General features: G+C 43.0%; 1 protein-coding gene across 1 annotated transcript; it reads right to left on the reverse strand.

Moving 5' to 3' along the window:
* Window positions 1–1,566: 1,566 nt before the first annotated feature.
* LOC308579513 (DGAT1/2-independent enzyme synthesizing storage lipids-like) lies at window positions 1,567–16,369 on the reverse strand. Its single transcript, XM_081214064.1, has 7 exons — window positions 16,185–16,369; window positions 11,362–11,734; window positions 10,065–10,229; window positions 4,207–4,397; window positions 3,208–3,268; window positions 2,770–2,909; window positions 1,567–1,764 (listed from the first exon to the last, which is right to left on the reverse strand). The coding sequence occupies exons 2-7, from the start codon at window positions 11,636–11,638 to the stop codon at window positions 1,660–1,662; spliced, it is 939 nt and encodes a 312-aa protein (XP_081070190.1). The 5' UTR covers window positions 11,639–11,734; window positions 16,185–16,369; the 3' UTR covers window positions 1,567–1,659.
* Window positions 16,370–18,881: the final 2,512 nt, after the last annotated feature.

Consider the following 18,881-nt stretch of genomic DNA (forward strand, 5'->3'; position numbering starts at 1 on the left):
AGCATACCAGGAAATCTATCACAGAATGTCTGGAAAAGAACGTAATCAATGACCTAGTCAAAGTCCAGACCTCAGACCAATTGAAATGCTGCACAAGACTTTAAGATAGCTGTGCATATACAAATGCCAACAAACTTCAATGAGCTGAAGTGATGTGAGAGACTGATAAAGTCCTATGGAAAATGTTAGCTTCTTATTGTTGCTAATTGTGGTTCTACAAGCTATTTAATAATAAGATGTACTTAGTTTTTCACACATGGCTTTTCCATATTGTCTTTATTTCTGTTAATAAATGGCACGGTGTAATGTGTCATGTGTTGCTGTTCATCTGAGGGGTGTGTGTGTGTGTATAATCACATTTTTAAATGTGGAATTGTTCCCAATGTTGTAAACATTCATACAGATTTGTTTTGGGGTGCCTCATAGGAATCATAGAATAATAAAGTTGGGGTGAACCACAAGGGTCATCTATGCCAACCCGCTTGAAGCCGAATCACTCCTTTTCGAGAGCAGATGTGCCTCATGCCTTCCTCCACAGACATCCTATTGGGAGAAAGCCAGCTAATGGGTGCTAGACGAGCAGGCCTCTGAGTTCCTGGGCCCTTGACCAGGACCAGCCAGCCACAGCTGCTTTGTTGACCCCTTGAGATAACTCTGTGTACCTGCAGAGGTCTACAGAACACTGGTTCAAACCAAGTGAAAGCTTATCTCTCTTGTTACAGTCAACAGGCCTTAAACCTGTTCAACCTTGACTGTATTGTTTCCTACACTGTCCTTTGCTTTTTCTTTGAGAAAAAGCATTTTAGTTGCACTTGCTCTGATGTTGTTAATGCTCTCTAAGTGATACTCTTCAGTTGGAAAAAAGTGTTCTAAAGTTGTTGCTCTAAAATTTTACTGATGTTCTATTTCATATAGTATCATGATTATGTTGTCCAGGTCCTGAGACTCTATTAGCATGCACAAGAACATCTACATATGGGATGAGCTCCACTTTCAAACTGTTCAGCCATTTTGCAAGGAAGACAGCCATGTCTGTCCCCTCTTCTTACTCTGGGACCCCCTTCCATCTCAGATTCCTTCCCTTGACCCCAGTCAAGGGAATATTCAACTTGAATATTCCTCAAGTTGAAGCTGTAAAACTGAGGCAACTTACTTTAGCTGTTTAACTGCACTTGGATTGCCCAGATCCAGATTCATTGCTGAATTGACTGTTTTCGTTAGGTCAGTCGCTATTTCCACCAATTATGGCTATCTTTTTGTTTTCTCTACTTTTTTCCTGTATGTTTAGAAAGGTTGAGCCATTATAGGACTCAAATCTTGGAGCAACTTTCATAAACATAAAAGAGTTGTGAATTATAGACATTACTCTTTCACTTGTGATATTATTTCATGTTTCAGTTAAGCACTCACCTTCCCATTATAAAAGGGGCATTCTGGGTGTATTGCAGGATAGGGCAAGAAAGCACTTGTATGTTTTTGAAAACCTAGGACCTTCTGAACACACAGCAGGAGCTGAGCTACTGAGCTAGGGTCCCTTCCAGATAATTAATAAACAATACAGCACAATTCTGTGTATATCAGCTTAGCTTTAATAACATAATTATTAATGCTTCCTATAACAGACATCTCGTCAGAAACACTGCAACTGTTTTATATGGACTAGTTAGCTTTGTAATGCTTATCAAATCGTTCTGAAAGAGCTCTTAACATATTTCCTGGTCTTTTTTGGTATTTATCCCGAAGATTTTCAATTGCAGTCTTTGCCTGTTGAAAGAAGAACAAAGGAATACATTGTGTTATAGGAATATATTGCAAAATAGGTGTTCACAGTTATTAATATCTGTGACTAAAAAGCTAAAGGTATCAGAACCAGAGGCAACCCATTTATTCCAGCTATAGAAGCACAATATGTAACTTATTTCATGCAAATGTCTTTGTAGACTGAGATGTCTTGCATGAGAGTCCTTGTCTCTCAATCCTGAAAAGCGGCTTCTTCAACATGGAGCAGCCAGGGTGAGGAACCCCCACTAGGAAACTGCTCATCTGTCAGTGAATCCAGCCCCCTGTCTTTATGGTTTTTTTACCAAGAGCACTGTATGAGAATGGCAGAGATACAACCAAACATAAGTGCCTTGGGTTGCTTGGTACGTATTAGTTTTCCTGCATGGTTGTTACCTCCAGCTATGTGAGGAAAACTGCAGAAATGCTATTGAGTTATATTTCACTATGCTCAGTGCTATTTTTCAAAAAAAAGAGGTGCCTGAACTCACTATGAACACCTCCCTTGTTCTCTTAGAATGGCAATGGTTGGCAGGGCTAGTGACAGAAATCAGTCACCTCTTGGTTCCATGCCTGAAAACAGCACAGCAGGGCATGGGTAAAAATAGCAGAGTAGGATGGAGTCGCATTCACATGCAGAGTTGCAATAAGTCACACTGCCTATTGGGTCCCCCACTGGGGGAGCGGGGTTGGAGGGACCCTCCGGGGCAGATTCTGGGGCATATGGTGGGGAGAAGAAGTCCTATTGCATGAGCAGATCTTTGTGCAGTACTACATAAAATGCATAGGTTTTTCATGGTCTCAACAATTTACGGAGCAGGAAAGCTGAGTGATGAACATAATGCACAAAAGACTATATAATGAACCCTATCTCTGGTCGTATAGAATGAGCAAGTCAGTAGGCAGAATACAATTTATACAACTGAAAAAGAGAAACCAACAGGAAAAGAATATTCTACTTTTTTACTTCCAGGTGTAGAGTTAGCTTACTTTTTCAGCCAGCTCTGCAGCTGTTATATTTGGATCATATGGGATGGGTTCTCCAATATATGTCCTCAGTTTCACTGGAAGTCCTCCATATATGGGAAGGTAGAGAAGTCGTGTTTTCTCATATAACCATCTTGTCAGCCCTATGTATGAAAGGGAAAAGAGTCTGTAAGAAAGCGATCCCATATCAAATTTGAAATTAGTTGGCATTCTGAGTTTTTAGCAATCCCAATCAATCCATCCCAGACATGAGGTTAAATAATTTGAGTGCATATTTTTTAAGAGACAGCACATTTTTTTCAGATAAGTATACACTGAATAAACTACTAGTAGGTACGAAATAGATTTTTTATTTAAAAAAATCATTGTATATTATTAATCTGTTTATTGCCTGATATTAGATCTCTTAATCAACCAAGGAATATAAGATATTTTTCTCACTTGACTTTCCAATGGTCCTGAATGTTTCACAAACGTTTTGTGTAAACATAGGGATGATGGGCTGAAGGAATAAAAGAAGAAATACAAAATCAAAAGAAAGGTAAAAACTGGAGAATTACTTCACCCCACCCGCTCCACCTTTATTTTGGTTAAGGACTAGGAATAATGCTCCCCATCTGGCATTACAATGACAAGCCAGAAGCAATTGACTTCAAATTGCACATGCTGTCCCCCAGATTTTCAAGAATTGAAGAGGAAAAAAGCTATTTTTCTTTTCAAATGTACCATACTTTTCGCCCTATAGGACGCACTTTTCCCCCTCCAAAAATGAAAGGGAAATGTGTGTGCGTCCTATGGGGCGAATACAGGCTTTCACTGAAGCCTGGAGAGTGAGAGGGGTCGGTGCGCACCAACCCCTCTCGCTCTCCAGGCTTCAGAAAGCTATCTGCAAGCCTTGCGAGCCCGGTGGGAGTTCTCCCAAGGCTTGCGGGCAGCAGCCTGCAGCCCACAAGCTTGGGGGACAGCGTGGAGGCGCAGTGCTGCCATCCCGCTGTTCCCCAACCTGGTTTGGAGGCTGCCAGCCCCACAAGCTCGGGTGACAGATATCCGCAAGCCTGGGGAGACCGGCGGGACTTCCCGCCGGGCTCCCTAGGCTTGCAGATAGCAGCCTGTTCTGGGGGCTGGGGTCGGGGGAAGCTCGGGCATCCCCAGCCTCACGCCTGGGGGGAAAATAATTTCCCCCCTTTATTCCCCCCCCCCAAATCTAGGTGTGTCCTATGGGCCGGTGCGCCCTATGGGGCGAAAAATACGGTAAGTGATTTCAATAGCTTAAAAAAAAAGCAGGGGTGGGAAATATTTGGAACTCCAGAAATCATTTGACCCCCAAACAGGATATTTGCCACCCTCAACTACTTAGGATGCTAGATCAAGGATGTCAACACGTTACGTCTTATCTAGGATAATCATGAAGGCAATGCAAATTGGACAAAGATCACTCACCACTTTTGCCTCCAAAGCTACCCGAGCGAAACCAGTGCTGTTACCCCACATTATGTTGTAGTCATAACTAAAGTTTGCTTCTCTACCTCCACCAGGGGCAAGGCCCAGTAAATGGCCTTTCTTCAAAATTTCCACACATTCAGCTTTATTGAAATCTTTCAAATTGATGGAATTTAAAAGTATCTTCAGCCCTGAAAAAAGAAGCCCCAAATAGAAAGAAAATGCATTTTATATAACACTTATTCAGGAAATATTGTGGACGCTATACAAGTGTCATTATTCCAAAGATATTGCACTGTTACAGATCACAAGCATAGTTCTCTGCCGATCCTTTTCAAGTAGGATTTCGTGGAAGTGCTGAGGTGGCCACCTTTTTAGACATGCGTTCCACAAGTCAAGTCTGTAGTACAACAGAATGACATTCAAGTTTGCATTATGATAAAAATACAAGCCACAGTGCCTTGTGGCATGCACAGAGAGACAGATACACACATGGCACAGATGAGCCCATGCTGGTTGAATCCTGCCTACACCAACATAAGTCCATCATTTCATGCACATGTAAGTGGGTGGAGATTATATGCTGCATTAATTCACCCAGTGGACAAATTCACCCCCCAAACAGAGCACTCTGTGCTACTGGGCATTTTTGGGCTCTGTACTTCCTTCCTTCCTTATTTAAATGACCCTTTGGTGGTGTCATAGTTCCTTGCTGTGGCTGCTGTGTGCATGCAGAGGAAGATGATGTGTGGGGAGTGGCAGTGGAGCGCCATGAACACTCCAGCAAGGGTGTCACGTGGGTTTGATTGCAGTGTCACATGGGAGCATAAAAGCTTTGTGTGGGAGTGCTTGATTGGCCATGTGTTCGGGTGGGGCCCTGTTTTCTGGTATCTTTGTACCTGAAGAAATCATCAAGTTGGGGACCCAGTTTCCTACACCTTGTCCTATTCTGGCATTAAAGTCAGAAGCAATTATATGCAGTTACAGCACAGAAATCAGATGCACATTATGCAATTGGCCCCATTTTTTAGATCCCTGAGGAAGAATGTAGAAAGTAATCTCATACTGTTATGAGGTCAGACAAGGTATTCCTGCAACCTGTGATCATGGGCCAAAAGACACAGGTCGACATGCTGTGTTGGAAACATAGGTGAAGGTAAAGGGACCCCTGACTATTAGGTCCAGTTGTGATCGACTCTGGGGTTGTGGCGCTCATCTCACTTTATTGGCCAAGGGAGCCGGCGTACAGCTTCTGGGTCATGTGGCCAGCAGGAATAAGCCGCTTCTGGTGAACCAGAGCAGCGCATGGAAACACCGTTTACCTTCCCGCCAGAGCCGTTTACCTTCCCGCCGTTTACCTTCCCGCCTATTAATCTACTTGCACTTTGACATGTTTTCAAACTGCTAGGGTGGCAGGAGCTGGGACCGAGCAACTGGAGCTCACCCAGTTGCGGGGATTCGAACCGCTGACCTTCTGATCGGCAAGTCCTAGGCTCTGTTGTTTAACCCACAGCGCCACCAGTGTCCCGTTGGAAACATAGCCTGATTCAAATAAGGTGCCTGAAACATTATTGGAAGAAGAGGTTGAGGCTGTAAATGGCCAAAAGCAAGCCTGCAGTTTCCAACTTTCTTTTTTGTGTGAACACTCCATCTCATTCTGGGCTCATCCATTGTTGTAACTCAGACGGGAATCTGTCAGGGCAACTTGTCACTGTTGAATGGTTTCTTTAAATGTAAAGGTTCATCATTGTTCCACTCCATGTGTATGTCTTTAAGGGGCCAGAGCAAGGGCCAGAGCAAGATAACGAGACCCAGCTTTACAGCTGTGTAACATAGCAGGTGCTGCTGAGTTGTATTTGATTAAGGTGTGTCAGCATCTGGGTGTAGTATATAAGGAGCAGCACCTAGCTCTCCCATTACCCTGGGGGATGGGTTGGTGGTTGGGTCTGGTTTGTTGATGTATTTAGTGTAAATGGAGTTTTTGTTTTTCTTATTAAAACCTTCTTTAAGTTATTTTTGAGTCCTTTCTTTTTAATGCATGGTCTCCCCAGCAAGCTCTCTGCAGCGTCACTATACTGCAAAAAGCCAACATTTTTGGTTATGGGCCCAGCTGCTGAGTGGATGACTGCATATTTTTGGACTCTGAGAAAGGTTTGAAAACTCCTTCTCCTGTTAGCGTAGTTTTTGTGGGTCTGGAAGAGTTCCAGAATGGTTGACCGGGTTCCAGAAGCTGAGAAGGCTCTGGTCTTCCCACAGCTAACAGATGAGAACTATAGTTTATGGTCTTTTCGGGTGGAGGCGCTTTTGACCTCTAGAGAAGTATGGACCTATGTAACTGATGACCCTCCTGACCCTGTGACTAATGCTTGGTCGAAAGGAGATGCAAAAGCCAGGGCAATAATTAATTTGGCAGTCAGCGACCAGCAAGTAGTCTATATAAGAAATAAGAAAACTGCCAAAGAAATGTGGGACAGTCTTGCAGCAGTGCATGTTAGAAAAGAGTCAGCGTCTGCATTGACGTTTTTCAAGCAGTTGTACCAGACGAAGTTGCAACCTGGTGGTGATTTGGCAGCACACTTGAGACGTCTGGAGGCAATACGCGGTGAATTAATTCAAAGGGACATGGAGGTACCTGATATTCAGTATGTTTTTATCATCCTTTGTTCCCTTAATGAGGACTTTGATGGTATAGCTAGCCAGATATCTGCCGTTCCACCAGCACAATTAACTGTGGAAGGGGTAACGGCAAGATTAATGGGCGAATTGGATAGAAGGGAGGCTTGTGCCATAAGCACTCCTGTTTCCAGAAAGAATGAGGAACACCATATGCAAACCTGTGGTGATACAACTGCATTTAAAGCTGCAAAGCGTTGTTGGTTCTGCAATAAGCAAGGACATTTTGCAAGGGACTGCAGATCCAAAAGAAAGCAAAGTACTCCCAAGCCTGTCACTGTTCGTCAATCACGGTCGTCAGCCCAGCAGCCGACATCGTACTGTAAAGACAGAAACGAGCCGCGAGCTTTTCATGCTCGGACTAAAGATCGTAAAAGACCTAAAGGTGCCAAGTGGAAGTCTTTTGTTATCGACTCAGGTGCATCTCAGCACGTCTGCAACGATCGAAGCTTGTTTATTTCTTTCGAAGAGGAAATTGGTAATGTACATTTAGCCAATTCACAAGTCCTGCAGTCGCTTGGCAGGGGTACTGTTAAACTTGACTCTTTAAACATTACAATAGCGAACTGCATTTACTGCCCGTCAGTGGACAATTTATTATCAGTAAGGTGCTTTGCTCATCAAGGGATAACTGTGCATTTCTTAAATTCAATGTGTGAGTTTTTCGAGGGGAACAAACGTCTATTGTATGCCCGGGAATCTGATGGTTTATATAGACTGTATTTTCGCACCTACTCCCAATCGCCTATAAATTGCAGAGCAGCACAGTCAAGCCAGGGGTTGAGGAATGTAAGGCCACATTCCGGGTGTGTCCATGAGGCGCACAGAATTCTGGGACACCTGAATTTTCCTGATGTAATTAAGACAAAGAATATTGTCAATGGCCTCAACTTAAAACCATGCAAATTCTTTATGCAATGTCTATCCTGTTGCAAGAATAAGATTAAGGTTGCACGCAAGGGTAGGTGCTCAGATAGGAAAGTAACTGAGCCATTTGAACGTGTACATTGTGATTTAGTTGGGCCACTCCCACCATCATTAGGAGGTTCTAAGTACTGGCTTACTCTCATAGACCAGTATAGTAGATATTGTTGGACTTATGCAATAGCTGAGAAGTCCCAAGCATTTGAGAAGTATAAGGTTTTTTGCAACTGGGTAAAAACGCACTTTAACAAACCTATTAAGAACCTGTTTTCTGACCGGGGCGGGGAATTTGTCTCTGAGGATTTTGAGAATTTCCTGGAAGCGCAGGGGACTACTCATGAGTTATCTTGCCCCCGAAGTCCCTGGCAAAATGGGCTTGTTGAAGTTGTGCAGCGTGACCTGCAGGCAGGGGTTAAAACTTATCTGCACGATGCTAATCTGCCCAAAGACTTTTGGGCTGAAGCGCTCCATGCCTTTTGTTATGTTAGAAATCGCAGTTATCATTCTGGTTTAGATGTCACCCCCTATGAGAAGCTGTTTAAAAAACGCCCTAATCTGAAATACCTACGCATTTGGGGTTCAGATGTAATTATGCATTATCCCGCTAAGCAGAAATTGGGTGAGCGTAGTGTTCAGGGAAAATTAATGGGCTACCAGCAGGGGGCGTACAGAATTTACATACCAGCAACTGGCAAATTTCATATTACCAGAAGCATGATACAAACTGTAAATTGGAATGGGGTTGCTGTTTTCCAAGATACTGATGGTATAAATGATACTGAGGAAGAAGAGGAAGAAGCAGCAGCAGGAGAAAATGGTGCTTCTGAATTAATAGAAAAAGACAAAAAGCCTGTTGAATCTGATAATTTGTTTGACTTAAAGTCACAGGCACCCGAGGGGAGGTTAGATTCTCTTGAGTTTTCTGACCGTGAGCTTAGCCTACAGGCACCTCTTCAGTCTGACAATGATGATTTACAACCTGAAACTAGTAGTTCACTCAGTCCCATTAAGTCTGAGGAGTCTGACTCTCCTTCCGGACTGAGACGTTCAGATAGAAAGAGGCAGAAGCCACAACGATTTGCAGATGAACATTTTAATACTGTGTATGCCAATAAGGTGGTTTTTGAGCCAAAAAGCTACAGTGATGTTCAGACTTTACCTAAGCACCAAGCTGTAAATTGGTATAAAGCTATGAACTCTGAGATAGCTTCTTTAAAAGAGCATAACACTTGGTCTCTTGTACCACAAACCCCAGATATGAGACTTATTGATTCAAAATGGGTTTATAGAGTTAAAATGAATGACAAAAAGGAAGTTGTAAGGTACAAGGCAAGACTAGTTGCTAGGGGCTTTCAACAAATTCCAGGCAAAGATTATGATTTGTGCTATTCACCAAGTGTAAAATATGAAACAGTTAAGCTTTTGTTAAAAGATGCATCATAATGTGGAAAAGCCCACTATGCAATGTTTCTCTGCTCTTAAGAGAGTGGTAATGTACCTTGAACATACCAAACATTATAGGTTGCAGTTTACATCAAGTATTGACAAAGGTTACACATGAAAGACATGTACAAAGTATGCTTTATGTTTTTGTTTCACAATGATGAACCGCAGGGGAAATGTTGAATGGTTTCTTTAAATGTAAAGGTTCATCATTGTTCCACTCCATGTGTATGTCTTTAAGGGGCCAGAGCAAGGGCCAGAGCAAGATAACGAGACCCAGCTTTACAGCTGTGTAACATAGCAGGTGCTGCTGAGTTGTATTTGATTAAGGTGTGTCAGCATCTGGGTGTAGTATATAAGGAGCAGCACCTAGCTCTCCCATTACCCTGGGGGATGGGTTGGTGGTTGGGTCTGGTTTGTTGATGTATTTAGTGTAAATGGAGTTTTTGTTTTTCTTATTAAAACCTTCTTTAAGTTATTTTTGAGTCCTTTCTTTTTAATGCATGGTCTCCCCAGCAAGCTCTCTGCAGCGTCACTATACTGCAAAAAGCCAACAGTCACTGGGAAATGAACTGAGGCATGCTTTGAGAGGATTGCCCCAACAGCATAGGTGGGATACAATGAAATATCAACACTTGGTTACGAGTTTTATTTTGGCTTACGTTCCCCATGGTCACATCCATCATCTTGCTGATATTTTATTTGTATGTTGTTTTTCACCTGTTTGCCTGATGCATGGTTTTATATTTTATAGGATTGTTTTATGTCACATTTCACATATTTTTGATAAAAAGCCTGATTAGAATTTAATAATTTACCTGGTAGCCGATATATGCCTCTATGAGTGACTGAAAAGCACTCTCTCTGTTCCTCCTTAAAAAGTTTAGCGACAAGAAATGAATAGTCAATAGCAGTGGCTGAGTGATAATAAACAATAATCCCTGGTCCTTTACGGAGATGTTCCATGCCAATAACTTCATAACCTGGAAATAATACAAAATGCCACAAATAAATATTACTTTGTGAAAAATAAATGAAATATTGCAATCTTTTATTGGAAGAAAACAGTGCGGTTCAGAAAACTGAAATTTAAGATCAGGTAAAAACCTCTCCTGCTGGAATATTCCTTCCTTGCTTACTTTTGGGTGCAGGTGAAAACATTTTTGCCTAGTCTTTGAGTAAGCTAAAACTGTGACACTCTTTCAATCTCCTTTAAGCATTTATATGTGTTATAAGACTCATATCTTCAGACCATTCTCTGAATCACTTTATACAAGGTGAGAAATCAGTTTCCCAGACAGGTGCACCCTTGACCAATGTCATAAGTAGCCACAGGGTTTCATCCTTATGACCAAAACTTGGTTTTAGTAATGTATTTCTGATTTATGCTTCAACATCTAAAGCAACTTCACTCTGGGAAGCGATGAAAACATAAGATGGATCCTCTTGATCAAGCCAAAGCTCTCTGTATTCCATCATCCGGTTTCTTGTAGTGTTCATCCAAATTAGCAGCCATCACCACATCCTATGCCGGCAGATTCCATGGTTTGTGTCCAGAGTTTATGTTTCAGAGTTACCTAGTGGTTTACCATGCTCTGGAAAATGGCAGCATCAAAGTCTCACTGCACGATGATATACTCATTACATTGGCTGCGTACTCACTACACGTTTAAACCCAACCCCCTTCTCTTGCCACAATCCATGAAACTATTTTTAAAGAGCTTTGCTAATTATAGCTCTGTGAGGTGTAAGCAACATTCTCCAGGTTTCTTTTGGAGAGGAGGCATGCTTTCAATGTGATTAAATGTATGGTGTTCATGCAGCCACCAGGTGACCCTTCTGTAATATATCTTAATTTCATACCTCATAATAGTTTTTGTTTTTCGTTTTGATTGCTTATTACCTAAAAAAAATTCCATGCCTTTCTTTTCATCCATATGGAGCCAAGGCCAGCTTGGAGCTGTGGTGACTCTGAAGTGGGTTTAGAGGTCCACTCCTGATGCACTGTAGCAACTATTCTTCCAGTGCCTCAAGTCTGAAATTCTGATGCTCAATCCTATGAAAGTATAGGAGCTGATAAGACTGAATTATTGGAATGAAAGAAAGCTTACTCACCATGCCATATCTTTCCAGTTATATCACAAACTTGAGCAATAATTTTCCTTGGTTTCTCCCAAAATTTGCTAACATCACTTTCTTGCTGGTTATTAATCTTCTTGTAAATATGTAACCCAAATGAGATAGCCCAGAGACACAAAACCGTACATATGAATGGTGAATAAATTAAAACCAGAAGCTTAAGTAACCACAAAGGGTGAACCACTGAGATCCGATATTCTTCCAAATAAGAAAAACTGATCCAGTTTTCCAGAATTTGAGAAAACCAGCTCATGGTTTCCTAATCTGAAGCACCACGTGTATGCCAATGAAAGAAATATATGAAGTGAAAATTTCCTCAGTTGTGGTGGTATTTTTTTCAACTGTTTACCTGGAAAACAGAAAATGCAGTACATTAGTTTGAACTGTCATCCCAGAAGCATTCATGATTACATGAAATCTCATGTGATTTAATATTTTCCTAGTTTTCCCCACTGTAACTTGCCAAGTAGACGTATTGTTTTTCCAGCATCCATCATGAGGATGTACAACATTACAAATGTATGACTCCATCATTTATTTGATGTAAAGCAAGCTGGTTTCATTCCACTGCTGAAGTATTAAGGAAAGTGGGAAAGGCTTACTTCTCTTTGAGTCAGCAGAAATGTTTCCCTGCCCCCTAAAAATGCAGCTGCATGCATCTTGTGGCTATCTTGTTTATGTTACTGGGCAAACTAACACATAGCTCAGGATACATGGAGAACTGGAGACATGGAGACTGTTGGAATAATCCGGTTAAAAAGTGGAGGAATTTGTGAAGAACTTGTCTGAAAGAATTTGGACACATTGCAAGACTTTTGACTGAGAGAACTCTGGCAGTTGTAGGTCTTCGTTAACAACTGGACTTTGTTCTTACTGTGTCAACTTTGCCTCATCAAGGACTTTATAAGTCAAAATGCTCTCTGGGCTCAGAGAGTGGCGACTTCTTGTAGCAACTGTAGAGTTTGTTTTTTCTGTGTCTTTCTGCCCCCAAAGTAAAAACTAACTTTGCTACACAGTTGTTCCCTATACTGGGCCTAACCACTCGACTTAAATTGTGTGGTGCAGACGCAACACTGAACAAGATTGAGGGTGCGGAGAAAAGTGAGCTGAAGGGTAGCAACATTTGCGGATACACTGCAAAATGTCTCCTTCTGGGGATGTGAGGTGGAATAGCAGCTCTGCCGCCATATAAGAACAGATGCTGATGGCCAAACCCTGTTATCACTGCCTCTAGAACTTCTTTCCAGTTGGGTTATTGGAGATCATGCCACAATACTCAGCCATCACATTTTTGTCTTCAACTTACTAAGTCATCTTAACATCCATTAGCTTTACATAGTCAAATTGTATATTTTTGATTCTACTCTATCTTCACTACATTTTTCAACTTAATGGTATGAGAAAATAGACAATATTGATAGGGGGGTTGTGCCTATAGTAGCTGTGTGATAGGATAAATTAATACCCGAAAAAGCAATAAGTGCTCCAGTTCCTCACCCCCGAGAGCCATGAAAAACTAAATTTCACTGCTGTGGTTTGTCTCAGATCAGTTGTACCTTGGTTTTCAAATAGCTTAGTTCTTAAACGTTCTGGGAAGCTGAACATCCAGCGGGGCTTCCACAGCTTTTGATTGGCTGCAGGAGCTTTCTGCAGCCAATCAGAAGCCTTGCTTTGGTTTTCAAAGTCGAAGACTGTTTTGGAAGTTGAACAGACATGGTATGACTGTAAACCTTACTGCTTCACCTGAGATTTAGGTGGCTCATATTTTACCAGATCCTTTCAGACTTCCCTTTTTCCTGCCAAGGGAAATGGCTGCCTTCCATGAGATCAGACCCCCAGTAGTGCCAGAAATTCAGGACTAATATGGGAGCAATTAGTCCTGCCGACCTCTCCAGGGTAGGAGAGGGCTGTCTCACCCAGAGAGTCCGTTATCTGGCCCCCACAACAAGATGCCAAACCTTGGCACTTTGGGTGCCAAGCCTGGCATGGAAACTGGGCACTCTCCAGAGTCATTCTCTCAAGCAGGGACACCTGCTTCTTAAAAATTAATAAGATTTGGCTGAAAACAGGCGTATTCTGGACTGATGGAGATAAGGAAAGCAATCTGCAAAACTGCACAGTTGCTGGTATGTAAGTTTGGACTTCAAAGAGATTCTCATCATGGTGCTTGGATTTACAGAGGTGATCAGTACGTTCTCTCTTTTATATCTACATTTGCTTTTATATGCCAAGCCTCATTAAAAAAGACCTAGAAAAATTTAAACGGAGTACAGATGGACTTCTATTTGCAATTGATTAGTCAGCTGCACAGTTTTAATCGGACTTGACAAAGATAAATGAGCAGAACAAGTTGGTGCTTTATAGCTGTGACACAGGATGGAAAAAGCGAATTCCTCCCTTTTTTGTGGGAGTGGGGAACATCTTTTGGCTGATTCTACAATGATCTGAGACAATAATTTGGGAAATATCCCACAACATACAGTGCACCTGTTTGCAGGTTTTCTTTTTTATGGGTGGGAGAGAAAGCGAAACGGGTGTCTAGCAACTCCCTTCCCTAGAGGGGAGACTTGTGTGGTCCCTGGAAAAGCTGATCAATTGCCAATTGATTTATATCTGTGGAATATATTCCATTTTAATTGCTACATATATTTGTGAACAGTATGCTTAACAACTCAACAACTTGGGAATTTACTGAATCATAAAACTTCAAATGGCAGGCTTGGACAAGAGCCTGGACTGGAAGATAAGAGTGAGCCAGGGAAAGCTTCCTTGGCAAACAAAGGAAATACACACACACACACACACAGTATATATACAAATTAAACTACGCCTGACAGATGAAAGGATATATGATTGTTTAACATGACTGAGAATCGATTAGCCAGTGACTGAGGACTTTGAGAGTTTAAGATCAGAATGTGGAAAATATGAGAACAAGAAGAAGAGGGCAGAAATATCATTATGTGAGATGAGTTCTTCAGAGGTCCAGAATATGAAGTCCATGTGAAATTTACCGTATTTTTCACTCTATAGGATGCTCCAGACCATAGGACGCACCTTGTTTTAGAGGGGGAGAACACGGGAAAAAAATTCTCCCCCTCTCTGCTCAGCGCCCCTTCAGCGAAGCAGCAGGAGAAACGGAGCCCCTTCCATTTCTCCTCCCGCTTGACTGAAGGGGCGCTGCACAGCTCTCCCTCTCTGCTGAAGCTGGGAGAGCAAGACTCTCCTGGCTTCAGCGAAAGGAATCAGAAGCCTGCGGAGTGCAGCGCAAACTCATGCTGCGCTCCGAAGGCTTCAGGCGGCTATCCCTGAAGCCTGGAGAGCGAGAGGGGTCGGTGCGCACCGACCCCTCTCACTCTCCAGGCTTCAGCGAAAGCAACGCGAAGCCTCCAAAGCGCGGAGGGAGCGCTCCCTCTGTGTTTCAGAGACTTCGCGTTGCTATCGCTGAAGCCAAGGAGCCTGCATTCGTTCCATAGGACACACACACATTTCCCCTTAATTTTTGGAGGGGAAGAAGTGCGCCCTATAGAGCAAAAAATACGGTAATAATAAATAATTCAGATTGTAGTTTAGTTTTGTTTTGTTTTGTTTTTGAATTGGATTATGATTTGATTTGATTTGTTATTAATTGGATGTTCTTAATGGAAAATTTATAAATAATAATAATAATAATAATAATAATAATAATAATAATAATAATAATATTTTAAAAGCTCTTTTCCACCCACCCTTGCTAGGAATGGGGAATCCCTCATCACTGGTATTTGAGGAATGATGAATTCCAGAGGGGCACTGTTTCAGCTAAAACAACATGTTTTTATCTCGCATATATCTGAGTCTGCATGCAATGCTTTCCCCCTGTTGGCTTGGACAGTAGTGTACACTTGACATTAGCTACCATCCATATCTATCCCAGCTTCAAATCAACCCTGACTAAAAGAAATGAACATCCTAGCTGTGTTTTAAGTTGATAGTGTGGAAACAGGCTAAGATGGTCATACAACTAGTTTTTACATGCACACAAACACACACACACACACACACACAACACACACACACACACACACACACACACACACACACACACACACACAGCATCTCTCTCTCTCTGATGACTCCTGCACAGGAAGTAACAAATAATACAACTACTAGGACATCTTAAAAAGCAGAGACATCACCTTGCCAACAAAGGTCCATATAGTTAAAGCTATGGTTTTCCCAGTAGTGATGTATGGAAGTGAGAGCTGGACCATAAAGAAGGCTGATCGCCGAAGAATTGATGCTTTTGAATTATGGTGCTGGAGGAGACTCTTGAGAGTCCCATGGACTGCAAGAAAATCAAACCTATCCATTCTGAAGGAAATCAACTGAGTGCTCACTGGAAGGACAGATTGTGAAGCTGAGGCTCCAATACTTTGGCCACCTCATGAGAAGAGAAGACTCCCTGGGAAAGGGAGGGAAAGATAGAGGGCACAAGGAGAAGGGGACGACAGAGGATGAGATGGTTGGACAGTGTTCTCGAAGCTACCAGCATGAATTTGAACAAACTGTGGGAGGCAATGGAAGACAGGAGTGCCTGGTGTGCTCTGGTCAATGGGGTCACGAAGAGTCGGACATGACTAAACGACTAAACAACAACAACAACAGGACATTTGCAAACGAAGCAGGGTCTACTATGGTTTCAAACTGAATGAGAAACTTTGATGAGATTCCTGCACTGAAGAGGGTTGACTAGATGACCCTTGGAATCCCTTCCAGTTCTACACTTTATGATTCTATGAACAATTTTTTTTACTTACATTCCTGGTAAGTCTAAATCACCTTTGCTTCAGTCACCTCTCTGTGGATGCAGCAGAAGTCCTGTCTGGTGCACTTTTTCGTAGGCTAATTTCCACCCCTATGGAACAAGGTCCCTTTTGGTGGTGCTTTAAAGAGACTGTGATGAGTGTGCCATTTGTATGAAGAAACCAAGCATTGTGAAAAAGAGTGCTAAGAGGTTGTGCCCATTTGTAATTAAAATTATTTTAATTAAAGTCACACCTACAATAGCAGCCATGTCACATAACAACATATTGGGTCACAGAACACCAGCTATTGACTAAGGGGTAAAGGTAGGTGTGTTACCTCCATTTGCTGGTGGCTTCTCCCACTATAAGTTGTGTATGAGATAAGAACATGATGCAATACACAAACCTTAATAACATCTTCGGTTTACAATATTGAATCCTTGTGCTGCTCCAGTAAAAGCTCTTCCTTTGGCACCATGCTGCATTAATCATGCACCATGTATTGCTTGCTTTGGAGCCCCAGAAATTCCAGGTTGACATGCTCTGATATCAAAGGGTCTCTGGCATCCGGCACATTTTCAATACTGTCAGGTGGAGGTGAAGGATCGAAGTACAGCATGTGTTTGTCAGTTAAGTCAGAGCAGTAATCGCATACATATACGTTGGTCCATTTTACTCTGTCATGCAGTGCCTGCAATTCAGTCACAGACTCATTAAAAACTGAAATTCATCAGGCGGTTTACAATATGATGATGATCATATCTATCTACATCTACATCATCTACATCTATATATTTATTTCTATATTTATTGTCAGGCTTTGGGGGATTTTATCCGCTCCCCCTCCCCCGGTGGCAGCAAGAAGCAGAGAAAAACAAGAAGAGTTCTTACTAATGAGTTTATTCAATCACCACAGCGAGAGACAATGACATTGCTCCAACTAAGATCCTCTCCACTCCCTTCCTACCAACAGCACTTTTCCTTACAGTGGCCGCCGGGGGCTAATTGTCTCTGAGTCCTTTGCTCTTGCACTCTCAATGAACGCCGGGTTCTGGGAGAAGGGGGGTCAGAAATGTTAGGATATTTCCGTTCCACCTTAAAAGGGAGCAGACTTTGGGAGTCACAGAGTCTGCGCATGTCCTGTTCACAGGATGTTTATGCTTGCTGTTTCCTTTCGATTTCAGTCGGGTCAGAGACTCTGACACAGAACGGTCATGTTTTCCTTTGTTCTGTTCAACGCTAAATAAAGTCTGTAAATAATGCTCTTCTGCGGTGCAGCTTTTCTGGCTGTGTGTTTCTGCTGATAGACAGTGTGCACAAGCTCTGGAATGTGGCAATCTATTTCCAGAACGGCTTCGTGTCGCTAACTGCTGGATCTGCCTGTCTACGGGAGATCGATGGACGTCCGGCAGCCGGCTTGGGCCATGATGGACTATATCTCCCTGGCAGTTTCCCAACAACAAGGTTTCGGGCCCAGATTCACAGCACCTACAGGAGAGTAAATGCTGCAACAGACTGCGTTTGAGAGGTATGTTGTGGGAAAAGCGAAAGAAAGGGACGCTTTTCTGTTTTACCTCGGAGGAGTCTTTGAACTCCGGCAAGGCTTAATTGGCCTGGGAGCTGCGCCAAAGAGGCTTCGTGATTAATGGCTGCCAAGATAAGGAGTCTTTGAAGGCGAAAAGACTCACGGCTCAAAGGAAAAGCTGAAATGGAGTTTTTCCAAGCTTCTGAGGCAAAAGCTGACTGCCCTAAGTTACATGGGCAGAATTATGAAACCTGGGCAAAATGGTGTGAATGTTTGCTGCGTCAGTTTTGGGTGTGGCATACCGTATTTGAGGCCCCCCCCCCGGTTCCTCTGACAGAGAGATGGAAAGCCGATGATTCGAAGGCGATAGACATAATAGTCTTATCCGTATCTCTTGAGGAAATTAAGACGCTGGCTGGCAACACCACTGCACGTGGAATGTGGAATGCTTTGAAAGCTGCTCACTTGCCAGTCATCCCAGCCCCGAGTTTGACTGCATCGGAGGTCCTAGCTGTTTCCCAGAATGCGAGTGAATGCAGGGATGCTGAGGGCACCGGTTGCAAGCTGCAGGGGGAGCTGACCGTCACGTCATCCCAGGCAGCATTCCAGCCTCCAGGGGGAGCCAAGGAGTCGGCAGCTGAGAGCTCTGTTTCTCGTGAGAACCAAGGTCATCGCCTTTGCAGAGGCCGGAAAGGCAAAGGTAAACAGTGGCAGGCATCTGCAGATGGCCCGGAGCAGAGGGAGGGTGAAGAGCCCGTGCCAGGGAAAAACAAAGCGTTGTTTGCTGGCACAGCTTCACCAAAGGCTAAAGGCACGTCTGCTGACCAGAAGCAGGGGGGCAAGCTGCAAAAGCCCACGCCAGTGGAAAACAAGGTTTTGTTTGCTGGCACAGCTTCACCGAAGGCAAAAGGCACGTCTGCTGACCAGAAGCAGGGGGGCAAGCTGCAAAAGCCCACACCGCTGGAAAACAAGGGTTTGCTTGCTGTAAAGACTGCTCCAACAGCCAAAGGCAGATTTATTGTTGATTCAGGTGCGAATCGCCACATCTCGAAGGATCGGCACCTGCTTATCTCCTTCACACCTCAAGAAGGTGAGGTCCACCTGGCTGATGGAAGGACGTTGCAAATCGCAGGAGAAGGGACTGTGAAACTTGCAAGTCTGCACACTACCATCAGTAATGTACT

Source organism: Podarcis bocagei, assembly GCF_964188305.1.
Source record: "Podarcis bocagei genome assembly, contig: HAP1_SCAFFOLD_109, whole genome shotgun sequence".
Taxonomy (NCBI): Eukaryota; Metazoa; Chordata; class Lepidosauria; order Squamata; family Lacertidae; genus Podarcis; species Podarcis bocagei.